Source organism: Poeciliopsis prolifica, unplaced genomic scaffold (assembly GCF_027474105.1).
Source record: "Poeciliopsis prolifica strain line A6 unplaced genomic scaffold, Auburn_PproV2 SCAFFOLD015, whole genome shotgun sequence".
NCBI classification, from domain to species: Eukaryota; Metazoa; Chordata; class Actinopteri; order Cyprinodontiformes; family Poeciliidae; genus Poeciliopsis; species Poeciliopsis prolifica.
Window position 1 is genome coordinate 5,437,851 of NW_026562390.1, and position 15,589 is coordinate 5,453,439.

Genomic DNA, 15,589 nt, shown 5'->3' on the forward strand with positions numbered 1-15,589 from the left:
ATCTCGACTAAAAACCCACCTGTTTAGAGTTGTATTTGAAACTTAATCTATTACAAATTTAATGATGGCACTTGATTTAATGTAATGTTTTGATTATTGATTCTCTGTTGCATGACTGTGTTTTTATGTTTCTTATGATGTAAAGCACTTTGAAATGCCTTGCTGCTGAAATGTGCAATTCAAATAAAATTTGATTGATTTTGTTAAATAGATACCCTATATAGTAAAAGATCAGTTAGAACAAAATAGAAGAAAATATCACTCCTTAAGTACAATAACTTTCAACATACATGAGGTATATTGGTACTAGTCAAAGTATGCTGAGGTTCTAAAAATATTTATTTCAAATTGCATTAAACTTGGGAGTACAACTTTTTAAATTATTTTGATCATCTGAAAAACGTATATTAAATACAAATGTGATAAATTTTTTTCTGTTTTTCAAGTAAAGTGAAAATGATAGGAAACAAAAAACATCCACATGAATCATCTAATGGCTGTAATGGTGAAACATTTTCAGTGAATACATATTTTACTACTAGTGCTCATTAACAACTTAACAGTCATACCAACTTCATATAGGGGAGCAATTTAAATATTAAAGGGTTACAGAACTTTGGAAACCTTTGTTTCAATGTTTGTGCATGAAAAGATATTTTCCTTACAAAAGATCGACAGAATGTGTTTCTCCAATTCAGCACGTCTTCTGCATGAACTTAAATTTGTAAGCAATGGGTGGAGCATATGGGGAATATAAGTGAGCTGGGGATGATGAAAGAAGACTAAAGAAAGAGGCAAATTGGTAAAGGAGCTGGCAGGAAAAAAACAAAAATGCATAAGACAATGAACAGAGTGAGAAAAGGAGCAATATTTATTCCAATGCTCAATTTAAACAGTATTTAGGTGAGTGATTTAGCACCCAAAAAATAATGACAGTAGAAAGGGTGAAGTGGTAAGAAAAAAAAAATAATAATCATATCTGGCATCTTCATATGGAAAGATCAGATATGAGTTACAAATCAAAAGACAAGCCTGGTCAGAAGGGATGAGATGCTGTTGACTAAAATTATTATTTTTTTGTTGTTTTTTTTATTATTTTTTTTATTGAAAACACAACCATAAACAGTAATTATCCAAGTAGTAGGCAGTGGGCATCTTACTAATTAACAAGACATAATCAAAAGGATTCACTGTGAGAAAAAGTGGAGCTGTTATCACACTGCATAATAATTAAGACCCCAACATGAGCTGAAAAGTTGTAAAATCTCTCACTGATAGCCAATTATAAAACTCAAGATCCTCTCCCTGTGTTCTATAATAAACATAAAATAGAATATAAAATTCCTGTAGAGTGGAAAATTTAAAGATTATTACAAGATGCTTTTACTTCAGGATAATATAAAACAGCAGCCAAAAAAAAAAAAAAACCTGCCTGGGCCTGTGTAGCTCAGCCAGAGGGTTTGGTCTTCTCATGACAGCTTACATTGCCTACTCCAATCATGTTGCATATTCAACACAATAAACACTGTAGGAAACATGCAGTGTTTGCATCAGTGGATCCAAGGCGGCTACTTCAACTGACTCTGCAAACACATGGCACAAGCATCTGTCCTCAGGTCTCAAAGCCACTCACAGTAAGCCACAGCGCTACCTGTGCTTTCCAAAGATGGCATCAATGTTTTGAGATTCATTTCTTTGCAAAAATGAAGCAGCTTTGGTCACCTTTGAGCATTTCTGAATTCAGCTAGCCCTGGCCCATACAAAATGAACAAATCGATACACAAGGCTGCAGTTTTTTTTTTTTTTTAACTGGCTTCATCTTTGATTTTGAACAGGTCCTCTAATTAGGAGGATCTTGTAAGCATTAACGTACCTGCAAAAACATACATTCAGAATTAAAATTACTTCCCACTAGTGGGTTAGTTCTCCGCAAGTTCAGTGTTTTTTTAACTTTATTGAATAAATAGATACATTTGTACTTATTATATTCCCTCTGTCAGATGCAGTAAAGGCAGACAAGGTGAACTTGAGCAATTCTGCAAAGGATTTTCTAAGTTTTCTTAGTCTCTAGACATGTAAAGTTGATAGAAACATATAGCAGAAGACTTGATATATGCCAGCACGGAGAAGGTGCTTCTGTCAAGGACGCTAAACCCAATTGCACATAACTTCTGTTACAAGTGAAACTTTTTTCAAACCATATATAATTTTTTCCACTTCATTATGTGACACCAAAAAAATAACCTAACAAAATACATAAAAATTCTGGTTGCAGAGTGATAATGTAAAAAAGCTCTAGGGGCATGAATGCTTTTATGAAGTTCTGCATCTATTTACTGATCACTAAGCCCTTCCACTAAATATTTATTGTACTTCTAGAGGATGAGTACACCCTGAGGGCCACTGCAGCAGCCACAGACTAGACTGAGCGCGCTGCTGCAGCAGTGACAGAAGCCAACCTACGGCCACCTGGCCTTTTAGGCAGCAGGCCAGTTCTGGATGCACCTGATGTGATAACAAGAGGATCTGACATCCAACATCCATCATATGAAAGTTCAATCTATACATCAAATGAATGCTGTGTCTTATTTACACTATAAAGAACTCCTGTCTTTTAGTACTTTTTTGATATGACAAAAGCTTGAAAAGCCTCTATGAATCCTAAACATACTATAAAACATATCTAATTTTGCTGAAGGAGAAAAGACAAAGTGTAGTTAAATAAAAAAGCTTCTAGATTTAAGCGTCAGTTTTCATTACTATGAGTCACTCTAGCTGATTGGTTCACCACCTCCACACAGTGTACTCGGAGTATTTTATAACATTTACTACACCTGCCTTGCCACTGGAGAGGAAAATAGATAAACAGGTACCATTATAGCAAAGAAAATGCTTTTCATGAGTGTTGAATATACAAGAAGGACTGACACCAAAATCATCTCATGAAATAAAGGCAAAAGAGAATACCTTGAACTCTATGGATTATCTAGCTCAATCAAAACGTTAAGACTAATTCAACCCCCCCTCTGTTAGTAAAAAATGTGCTGTTTGAAGTAAAAGATGCAAGAATTCATTATCAGTGCCAGCAGCTGCAGGATGATAACTTATTCAGCATACAAATGCAGCCTCTTCTCTTTTTAATGACTGAATGAAACCCCTGGAATAAAGCTGCCCACATGAAAAGTGTCTAAGCCGAGCCTGCCAGCTCATCATTATGTGCGCTACACTTCATCCTGCATAAAAAAAAAATAAATAAATAAAAAAAACTTTCAATGTGCAGTGGATGTCAATTGTGCCTTCTATGTGATACCATTTAGAGATGTTATATGCTAATGTGGGGTTGCATGTTAACTGCCACTGCATTTTGAACCATTATTATCCCATGGTGAAGCATTCAAGAGTTTTAAAAGAAAAATTGGTTGCACAAGTTCTATTTTATTATAGGATTCATTTACTTAAACTAGTGTGACAATGATAAATACAGGGTCAAACGTAAATATACACCCCATCAAATGTTTACAAACTGTCTTTTATTTGGCTGTAGAGAAATAACATGCCTTTTTTTCCAGCCATGTTGAGATCATGACCCAGTTCTGCCTTCAGAGGTCTGCCTTCAGGTTGCAGCCATTCGAGCAGGATAATGTTCATGAGCTATATCCAAAACTGTGATATGGTTCAAATTAATTAATAGCCATAAAAATCAACATTTTAATTGCAAAATGTTGATTAAAATAGAGGTAGTGCACGTTCTTCTACCAGTTTCTACAGTCAACTGGCAGCAAATAGACCCTCAGGATGATAGTCCCCCTGCCATGTTTAGCAGCAAGAACAATGTCTTTAAAATGTTTAATTCTTGCAGTGACTCCTCCAAACATCCTTCTCGTCATTGTGGCCAAATTGCTCAATCTCTGTCTTATCGTTTCCATTTGGGACACAGCTAATTTCAGTTGTAAAAAATTTTGAGGAGGCTCTTCTTTATTGGTGTCATCTTTCCATTTCATGGTGATGTTAAACTGGCTTCTCTGCAGGCATCGCCTCTGGTGCCACTGGATATCCCAGATTACAAAGGGTTTCCACACTGCTGATGAAGTAGGATATTTTCAAGACACCATAAAATCGTACAAGAGTTATGCACAGTGTCTTATCAAACCAAAAGTTGGATTAAATTTAAAAGGTATAAGGAATAAAAATATAAATGGATATTAAAAAGATAAGGGAGGGACAGTTCTAGTCAGGACTGTGTTCAGATCTTTAGATTACAAAATGTGACAAGATAAATGTTTCTTTTCCTCTGATAAAAATTGCCACTGTTCTTTCACAACCCTCCTGTGGCAATGAATGTTTTTTTGTTTTTTTTTTTCCCTCCTGCTGCCAGCCTCATATGACAAACCCCTCAATTTCACCCCAATCAGTTATATTGTTTATATTCAAAGCTATAAGAAAGCTCTGTCACAAAAGACCTCTTCCCACACAAAGAGAGGAAATGAAACTGGCTAGTTTCAGACGTGGCTTGCTATGTCAGGATGGACTGTTTAATGGGACAAGCCTTTTTATAAGATTGAGATTTGGATGAACTATTGTACTATAAATTCATGTTTGTTTTTTGTTGTTTTTTTCTGTTATTGTACTGGGTTGCACATCAACTAAAAATAAATAAATCTTTATTTCTAAAGAACATTTCAAACAAAAAAGAATGTAGGATGAAGTGTTCAACATAAAGCATGAGAAACGAAAGGATAACTCCTGCCCAACCCAATCCCTTATGCATACACATACTTCACATGACCACCCATAGACTTGGAAATGGCTATGACCACAAAGGTAGCACAGTCTTAAGCATAATTCTCTATAATGAGATAACATGGAGATCTGATAAGATTACAGAATTAAAGAAAAGAAAGGCCAAATAAAAAAATGGAAAATAATACAATGCAACACATCTGCATCTGATGACTTGGCCAAAAATAGGCAAGACTAGTATGCAAGATAAATTAAAATGAACAAAAAATTGCAATTAACATCCAAGGAAAAGGGATAAAAACATAAAAATGGATCAAAAGTCTAATAATAAAATCCATAGACAACTAATGAAAACATAAATTCTAACAAAAACCACCAAAAGGTTTCCCAAAAGTGATAAATCTGCTCTTAAAAATGTTTGTATTTCCATCTTTTTTTTCACGGTTTCAGGCTGCTTTGATTTCTAAAGAATGACAGGTGGGTATGATGTACAGAACTGAACAATGTGTAGAGTGCAACACAATGCACCATACCACAGTGTTTTTCTGCACCTTCAAACTATTTCATTTGAAAGCAGCTTTCTGATGAGGCAGTTCATATAATTTCATCAGGAGAAATTCTACAAAACAAAAAAAAAACATCCATAGCTGTATCTTTATGCACTAATGACTACAACCTGACCACAGAGAGCTGCTTGAGCTGTGACTGATTTTAATTTTAGAGCAGACTCTCAGTCTGCCACACAGCTCTGCGCTGTCTCACATCAGTGTGGAAGACACTGTTGTTTCAGTACAGCAGCTGGGGAGCAAGCCCAACTTCCAAAGCTAGATAATATTATCGCTGATGTTTTTCTTTCTGCTTCTCATCATTAGTGAATAAAGGCACTGGGGCTTTTCTTTGGCAGACAGCTGTATGCTGTGTTCAAGATGTAGTTTGAAAAGACATGTGCCCTCTTCCCCAAGCACTGAATCTTACCCCTGCAATGTGAATAGCCTATATAGCTTATCATGTGAACAGTACTTACAGGTACTAGGTGGCAATAGTGCACCTCGTGCTTCGATAGATGCTATGATGCAGAAAAATGCCTACTGTAGTAGTTTTAATAAATTACAAGGTGGAAAACAAGATCAAAGGTGAGCTGCAACTTCTGCCAGAAAATATATTAACTTTCAGTTTTGCTCCTCTGAACGTGTGCAGGATGGAATCATTAGTGTAAAAAAGCTTTGCTCCATTAAATGGGGCTTCAGCAGATGGATGTAAAACATCTTAAGGCTACAAGTTCAGTTTTTGAAACAAAAATGTAAAATAGACAACAGTCTGAAAGATTTTGTCATCACTTATTAAAATGAGAGTGACAAGTTAATGTTTGTACAAGTATTGCTGTCTTAGTTGTTATTCTAGGTTCCGTTTTGAAAATTGTGTTAGAAAAGACTTGTAAATTGTTATTAAGCTGACACTTTGAGATGTTATTATCCAACATGAGTAAAAAGTGACATACACATGTGCAATGTCAAAATGATTAATGCATGTCGCCTTTTAGAGTATAAGTGTGCATTTTGTGCTATAATTAAAAAAAATGAGCAGATGATTTTCAAAAAGTATTTCTGCTTTAATTGCCCACCTTTCCTTTTCAATATTTCAACACTTGTCACAAGTAAAACTCTCTCCTGTTGAAAAGAGTTGCTTTAGAAAATATTTATGACAACGAAAGCCTAAAAAAAGGTCACAGTGATGGTTTGCACCCAGCAGCGGTAAAAAGAAAAAAAAGGAGACAGATTTTTTTTTTCAAAATCACATAAAGATTCTCAGTATGTCAATGTATAAAGTCTGTCTTTGAATTTAACACAGCAATTACATCTCATCTTCAAACATTGGTATTCTATGGTATATGTGTTGTATTCAGCATTTTGTGGATGACGTCTGACAGGAACTGTCTCATGATAGAATGTATCAGAGTACATCAGCTCTGCTTTGGAGAGGTTGAGCCAGACACCAAACTCCATCGTTGTCTTCAGGAATTTGAAAGCAAAATAATTACTTTTAAGTCTGCACTTAAATAATTCCAGTTTTCTTGATAACATTTCATCTCTAAGAGGTTGGCAATGACCCAACTTTTAGGGAAAATCTTTTTGAGACTAAGTTGAAGGTTATTCAAGGTATTTGAAGCACAGGAGAAACAATAAAGACGAGATATGGTTAGTCACCAGGTAGGATGGTATACAGACGGGTCAGACACTTCAGGCAAAAAAGACATAAGGGAACTAGTCTCATGTGAATAAAACATGACACTGTCTCTCCCCACTTTTGAATCACTCTCCAAAATTGTTACTACATGCTTTGACCTCAAGCTACTTTGGTACAAAAGGAAGAGGTGGGAAGAAAAAAGAGGAAATAAGGGAGGGAGGAAGACTAAAGAATAAAACATGGAAAGATTTTTGCTTACAAATTTTACTCAAATACTCTGTATGCTTTCCAGCTCAAAATTCTAACATTATTTTAACATAATTTATTTCTCAAACCTGTCTTCTTAGAAATTATGTAAACTGTCAGTGAGTGTTTACTTTTTCCAAACTTACTCTGAGAAAAAGACCCATCATGAAGACCTCTGTTCTTACCTCTTGCTGTGTATATGACTCTAGCTCCGCTCTCTTGGCCCCAGGCTCTCCAGCGATTGGACCGCGGAGCGTCTGCAGGAACAGCGCTGCCTTCCTTTTCCTCTCCGCCTGTAGCTGTTTCTCCTTGGACTCCTTAGATGCCTGGGCCAGCTTCTCTCTGGCTGCAGCTGCGAGGCGATCCTCCAGTTTCTGCTTGGCTGAAGGCAACAAGATGAACAAGGAAACACAGGACAAATGGTTGGAAGGTAGTCACTTTCCTCTTGTGTTTTGACCACTGAGACATTCAACTACGAAGTTGAATGTTCACTTTGTAGACATTTAAAAACAAGGTAGAAAATAGGAGCCTGTTTATAACAAGAACTACAAAAATAAAGACGGGAAGAAAAATGGAAGAAAAAAAAAACATACCTAGACAAAATCAAAAGTGAAGCAACAGGCAGGAGAAGAAAAAAAGATACCGAAAGTACTTTTCCACATTTACTGACACATCTAACCAAAGTAATTTCAGGCAATTTTCTGAGTTCATAACAGCTAAAGATTGACAGAGGTTCTGCAAAAGACTTTAACACCCAACTGCATTTTGTGCGATACATAATGTCAAGTAATTTAGGGTTTATACAGAAAAATTCAAAGTGGGATAGAAAATATGGTGTGGGAGACAATACTTGTTGGTAATAATGAAAATATAAACTATTTGGTAAATGAAAGAAAGAGATGCAGTAAAAGGAAGTTGGGGTTTAAAAGGTAAAGAACAGTAAGGAATGATGAGATGCTAAGAGACAAATGAAAACAAAAAAAGTACAATGTAGGATCGTTATATATAAGAAAATACTAACCAAAACCTCACTTTTTTAGGTTATGTAACCGCTGGGGATACAGGAATCTCTAAAGCGTTAAAAATAGGCCAGCTGCTGAGGCAAATCGCACTTGAGTACAGTGAATAGCAGCCAGGATGAGTAGAATCCATCTGTACCCCAGACAATGACAACACAATATTGGCATTCATTCGTCTCGCTGTTGTTTTTTCAGAATTATCATCAATTAGATGCATTAGAATAGAAAAGTTGTGGAAAAATGAGACAAGATTTTGGTATTTAATTATCATCCAATTAATTTTGAAGACTTTTTTGCTGCATGAAAATGCTGGAAAAGGATGGCGGAACTGATTCCAAGTAATGGATTAGAATCTAATTTATGGTATTTTGACATGATCAGCAATTTAGATGCAGATGAAAAATGCCAATTTTTAACAGCAGCTTACAGTTAGCACACAGTTTGTAAATACAACAATATAGGCCATGCATTTAATTAGTAAACTGAAGTAGATTAAAACATCAACAGAGAATTTGTGAATTTATAGTATTAAAGTCAGATAATATATGTGAAAAACTAAAACACTTAAACTAAGTGGGAAAAAAAAGATTCTAAATCAAGTCTACAGAGTACTCTAGAGCTCAATCTGTGAGGACTATCAATGTTAAGGTCTTAAAAGGTTCTATATTTTGTTTTCTTCTAAACAAAATCAGTTTGAATGAATTCATATAAAAAATAAATTGCATTCTATAAAAGGGGGAGTGAACTGAAGAAAACAAAAATAAAAAGTCTAAGGATAATCATTTACTTTTGATAATTCTTGGTTGGTTGGTCATACAAATCAAAGTATATCACCATCAAAGTCTCACTGTTTAAAACAACCCCAAAATGTGAACTAAAATGAGATATATCTGGGACAATTTACACATTGATAATCATTCCCAGCTGCCCACAATCAAAAGAGCACATCTACTGGGAAATGTTTGCATCTCCGGTTTGTTTATCACAAACACCATTCGATGTGGGTGGCCTTTCTTCACGCCATCACTACAGATAAGTGTTTGCTGTCTGCTACTGATCCTTATGCTATCTGATGAAGTTAGGCCTACTGACTGACAGCCACATTGCTGCACAGCAGAAGCAATTTGGTCAGCTTTATATTAGGCTGCTGCAGCCTCTTTCTCTGGCCGCCTGTCAATTTAAAAAAAAAAGCCATTAGATTCTAAAATTGTTCCAGTGAACCTAAAGAAACCTGACAACCTCATTGATGCTGAAAGTAGCACATTTGTCTTTGACCATCCATCTGTCTTTTAAGGTTCAATTTAACAGCTGTCTTTCTAGTCAAAAGGCCATTATTATGATTTTGATCTAATCAGTAACTATAATAAAATGCAAAACATTTCTCTCTTTAAAGACACAGGCCGTCTCAAGGGCATTTGTTGAAAGCACTTACAAGATGATGTCAATCAGAAAAATCTGATATGCGTTGCAATAATTTACTATGCCATTCCGAATTCACAGCACTAAAAATGGTGACAGAACACAAAGTCATGGAATATTGCTGAAGAGAATATTATGTTGGTAACTTGCCTTTTCATTATTTAAAAATGAGTATGATAATTGTGATGGTTTCATTTACTGCGGTGATAAAAGCTGACCAACTAATGAAAGCCTGTAAAAGGTTATATTAGGCTGTATCGGCCCACTCGACAACAAGCTCGCTTAATAAATCACCTTCATGGAAATACTGAATTTCTACTCCATTGGCATCCAATGACAGTGTTCACATGTAAAAATGACTTTGAAGTACTGTCTTTCTTTTCAGAATTTCATTTCAACAAGTGAAACAACCTACAGATTCATAACACACACACATATATTTAACATTCTTAGGTTGAAATATTATTACTTGGAAAATGAAAACTTTAATATTACATACGACCAACTGAGCAGGAAAGACTGCTCACTTAACAGTTGCCACCAATCAGTAATATTTCTTTTTTCTTAGCAAAGTCTGATTCAGACACAACAAACATGCTTTACCTAGACTAAGAAAAAATAGAACTGGACACAGTTGCTCGGTGTAGCGGTGTACCAATAAATTGCCTCAGATTTCTTTGATGTTGTGAGATCAGTGATCAGTTGATGCTTACACAAGAGAGCAGTCTTATCTACCAATCTTAACTACCTCTGCAAAGATCTGAAAATCAACCACTGTCTTCTTTGGTTCTGCTGTGAGTGAGGGCTGCCTGACAGTCCTGCTCACCAGGTCACCTCTGTATGTGTGCAATTAACAATTGTCACTGTGGCCAACTCATTGACTTTTAAGACAACAAAATCATGATTAGTCAAAATTGGTATTGGCATGTCAACCTTTTTAAAGATAACTGATCAGCCAGAAATCTGCACTCAACAAAACTGCAATCTGCATCCCTAGCCCAGTGGCGAACGATCTTGTTTTTAATTGAAAATTAAATTTGCTTTTAGAAAGGAAATTAAGGTTCTAGAGTCACTGAGAGATGAGGCACAAAATCAAGTGTTTGAGGAGCTATGCCATCTGCTGCTGTTGGTTTGTTGTGTTAACTCAAGACCAAAGTCAGCACAACTACTTTACTGAAAGTGGGAATTTAAGAGAACCTTCATGCTTCCCTTTGTTGCCCATGTTTATAGTGATGCTGATTTTATTTGGCCCAGATCTGGCACCTGCTCACACTCCAAAAAGTACCAATATGTGACTTAATAACCATAGTATGCTGTGCTTGATGGTCCAAAAACCATGACTGACCTAAACCGCTCAGAGGTTACAAGGACTTCCTTTATACCATAGGTGGATGACTTCTGTGCCACAATGATGCTGTAAGTCATGCCAAAGAAGCCCAGACCACAAATTCACCCTCACAATAATTATTGTTTTAAGTAAGTGCAAAAAAATGAGCATGTTTTCCTGCACCATAAAAGGTCCAGTCAGTCATCAGATTGTATCTGCGAAATAAGTAATGCGGAAATAAAACAGAGCTCAAGATTACAAGTTTAATTAGATTTTTGGATTTACCTTGTTTTGCTTCCAGCTCTTCTAATGTTAGGACAGGTTTCTTCTCTTCAGATGTAATCACAGGAGGAGGCTCTTTTTCAACCATTATAGCTCCACTTATCACAGCATCAAGCCCCTCCTCTTCCAAAAACTACCAGCAAAAAAAACATCATCAAATGTGTTAAAAACTGTATTATGAGGAAGGTGCTTACTTTGCTATTAAAAAAACACAACATCTACACATGACTGTAGATGTTAAAAAAAGAAATTAAAAACTGACTTTGTCTTCATCTGAATCATCGTCCAGTCGCACTCTGTTCTTCTCCAAGGGAAGTAGGTCATTTTCCTTTGGCTTGATTGCAAAAGAGATGGGGGCAAAAGAGGCTGTGAAAGCACAAAGACAAAGGTTAAGTGATTTAAAAAAGACCAAAGGAGGGTTCGTAAGAGGGCAGACATGATCATCCAGGCCTATTTTGGTTTCTTCAGTAAACTGGAACGACAGAAAGTAAGATTACAAAACTAATCAAGACAGAGATCAGGTGAAAGAGGAGGAGAGAAAGGAGGGCCAAATGACAGGAGGAGAAAAGATAACTGGGACTTTTTTAACAAAAAAATTAAAAATAGCCAATCATAAACAGCCAGAAAAATTGTCAGTTGAAGCAGTAGGATACAATGTATTTCTATTTCATTACCAAATAAATTTTCTCTAGCAGAGTTGAAAGAAGACTATGTGCCTTATTCCCTGAAGCAATATCCTTAATATAGGACCAAGATCCTTATAGTGAAGGGCTGTATAGGTTACTTGGGCTATTTTCTATCTCGATATTAGTTTTCCCCAGCTTGGTCCATGATCAGTGGCATCCCAATAATCAGTCTGCATGGATGCCTCATTTCCATACAGAGCCTGTGCATGTTTATTGCTCCTGCGAGCACAGAGGTAAGCAGTCTAATCTTAGACATTTGTGGCCCGATATCATCAAATGAAATTGTCAACGTAAACACAACCACACTCATGGGTGCCTGTACAAAAATGACAATATAAAGCTCATAGACAGAAACACAATACAAAGCTCATAGACAAATGAGTTATGATTTGTCTATATAGCTCATAGCTGAGCATTAAAGTAACTAAATGCTCAGGGGTAATTATGCACACATTTTGCTCAAGGACTTTCCATCTTATTTTAGAAGGACAGTAATAAAAAAAAGCTCAACTGAAGTGAATAGCATATACTATGCCTTGCAAATTTGTTTCTTTGCACTTGTTTTTATTTCATCACACTATGACTACAAATGGCAATATATCTAATTGGGATTTAGTGTGGTACACCAACCTGAAGTACTGTATAATATTGAAATAAAATAAAAATAAATAATGTTTACATTTCTTACCAATATTCATATATATTTAGCTTTCCTTTGTCTAACTAGTGGAGGAAAGAAGCCCAAAAATGCTGTGCTGCCTTCAATTACCAGGATACTTGGCCAGTGTCTGACTAATGTTGTGCTTTTTGGTCACTGTTTTGTTGCCATGGCAGAATTTTTGGGGGAATGAAGAAGCCCTCATTGTGAATCACTTTGATGTTTCACATCATGGAGATGAAATTGCAGAACCAAAGCATGCGGCCCACAACATACAGCATTCACCTACGTGTTGGTATTACCCTTAGGAGGAAATGCCACACACAGCACAAAGCTCTATTATCTGCATAATATTATCTATATCGGTTTCTCAGATCAGATGGACTAAGGGGATAATATGACACGCCGTTCTGTTCTCACTTGTAGACAAATCAGCTGCTCTGGATGTTTTTATACTATGTTAAACTACTTTGGGATATTGTCCCTCATAGTTCTAGGGTTATGAGTACCATCCTGAGAGGGGCACAATATTGGCGGACAACTTGAAAGCCCCATCTCTGAACATGTCAGTTTATCAAGTGGTGTGGATAAACATGCACAGTTCCGAGAAAGAAGGATTCTCTGAAAGAGGCTATTTACTTCTCCCTCTATTCTGCAAAGGCCTGATTTGTAAAGTAAATAACTGAAAGCTGACTTAACAGATTCTCTTGACTAAGGTGAGAATCTCTGCAGCCCCTCCTGAGTTACATATGGTATATTCTCCAATTAATGCTCCGCTTCTTTGGTAGCTTAAGTAGACGTCAAATGAGGGATTGAACAGAACTTATTTGAACACTTTGAATAGTAATATACATCTTAACTTGTCTTTAAACTCCCCCAAAACGTTATCTGTGACCTGTCAGGTGTGTTCCATTTCATTCACAGTTCTGCTGTTTCACTGCTTTGTTTAACAAATCTTTGAAGGGGGCATAACACATACAAACATGCACTTTTTCCAAGACATTGCAACTGTTTCCTTCCAAGTCACAATTTTAAACACTACTTTATATTGGTCTATTCCCACATAGAACACATTAACTGCAAGAGGTCAAAATGTGAAAAACTTCTGAGTACAAATACATCACAAAATGACCTATTTTTGTAATGTATTTGTGTGTTTTGCAATAATAAACTACCTTTTGTGAGCTTGGCGTCATTAGCTGAGTCGTCTGATTGAAGCTTATCTTCGTTTGTTGTCACACTCTACATGAAAAGAAAGCAAAACAGATAATTCAAATGAGATCAGTTTAAATTGTTAAAATGCAGATCAGTAAAATGTAGGACATCCATCAAAACTTATTGCTTTTTTCTGCGATGAAATCATAAAAACAGCAAAACTTTGACAGGAGGCAGATGGTGCTGAAAATGAGACTTCAGTAGAACCTGAATACGTTCATTTGTTACATAATGCACCATTAGATATGCACCAGCAGTGTGTGAAAAAGTTAGTTAGGAAAGCTTTTTGACACATAAAAGTGTTTGCAACACATCCGGCTTGTGCAGTACCACAATGAATGATGCTGAAACGTTAAAAAGGGTCATTTCTTTTCATTGCTACCCTAAAATTACAGCCATTTTATTTAATCATTGTAATTATCTATATACAGAGGTGAATCTAAATTTGAGGTTGAAATTTTGCAGAAAAAAAAAAATTGCTGATGTGGAAAACATGAAAGGAGACTCCTGGGTAAATTCTCTGTTCTACAATATTTCTGTAACAGAAGCTGGGCACCATTAAAGATATGCAACATTTGGAAAAATGCAAAAGTAGGGTACAGTTTGTCCACACAAAAGGCAATAAGAAGCACAATATTTTTAAGGTAATTTATTCTAAATGGTGGAAAGAAAGACAATCAACCAGATATTGCTCTGAAGACATTTAATAAAAGTTATATTTTGATTTTCACTTTGCTCAATAAAGTAATTAATCACTCAGCAAAACATGACCTTGAATATGCAGGGAAACTTATATTAGCACAGACGTAAGGTGTTTTTTCTTGTTGTTCATCATCATCAGGATTTTGACCCAATGCTTTAAAGAAATTAATATTTTATGACAATTACTTGGCAACTTTCCATAGGAGTGAGAACTGTAGCTTTGCCTGGTCTGTGTATGACCCCAATGTTGTGCTTCTTCAGCCTCTCCTTGGTTGGCATGGAAGGATGGTTGGGGGTCTTTGCCATTCCAGCAGGTAGAAAAAAAACCTAGATCACTCATAGTATAAATCCATTTGTAACTTCTGGATTATTCTCAAAATAGTTTATGTTGCCATTCTGACCTCCTCAGTTACTGAAACCACCAAATAAATTAGTGACAAACAGTTTCCACCCAATGTGGATCTGGGAGTCAAATTCTGACTTATTGAAAGCTAGGTTTAACTCATTAGTGACATTTATTTATTTAATTTCCTGTTGTAGCATGTTCTAATTGGGTCCATCTTCACAATGCTGAAAGATGGACCCAATTAGTCCATCTTTCAGCATTGAAAGATGGACTAACAGTTCAAAAAGCATGCTTACAAAAACTTCATGCTTTTTGTAAGCATGAAGTTAGGCTTACAAAAAGTAATTTAAAAAAGATTAATTTAAAACATGTTGTGATTTCAACATTTGTCAAAAATCCAAAGGTTGATAAATGAGGTTGTAGCAGAATAATCCTTACATTTACAGTTTATATTTGTTGCTAATGTAATGCAGCAAACTAATGGTGTGTCATTTCAATAAATAATCTATAGTTACCGAATAGTCATGTTTATATTATGATCATTCTTATCATGTCAAGGCTGCATTTTCCTTCCCATGACTCTCATTTATACACCTGCATGCGTAATTATTCGCAAAAAAGCTTTCCATGTTCTACTATAGACTAACACACTCAACTTAAACATTTAGCCATTACATAATATGTGGGAAGAAGTGATGGGACGAGGGGTGATGAAGGTCAAATGAAAGGTAAAGATGTAGCCTCATGAGATACATTTCAAAAGGT

At 35.9% G+C, this 15,589-nt stretch overlaps 1 protein-coding gene across 2 annotated transcripts in view; it reads right to left on the bottom strand.

The window, feature by feature from the left end:
• The window catches only part of sfswap (splicing factor SWAP), a 51,562-nt gene that overhangs the window by 15,671 nt on the left and 20,302 nt on the right, over positions 1-15,589 (bottom strand). For both annotated transcript variants that reach the window (XM_055040042.1, XM_055040043.1), the window contains exons 11-14: positions 13,737-13,803; positions 11,480-11,583; positions 11,221-11,350; positions 7,356-7,552 (exon numbers count right to left, since the gene is read on the bottom strand). In XM_055040042.1, the coding sequence (XP_054896017.1) occupies positions 7,356-7,552; positions 11,221-11,350; positions 11,480-11,583; positions 13,737-13,803 (498 nt within the window). The remainder of the gene's footprint in view (positions 1-7,355; positions 7,553-11,220; positions 11,351-11,479; positions 11,584-13,736; positions 13,804-15,589) is intronic.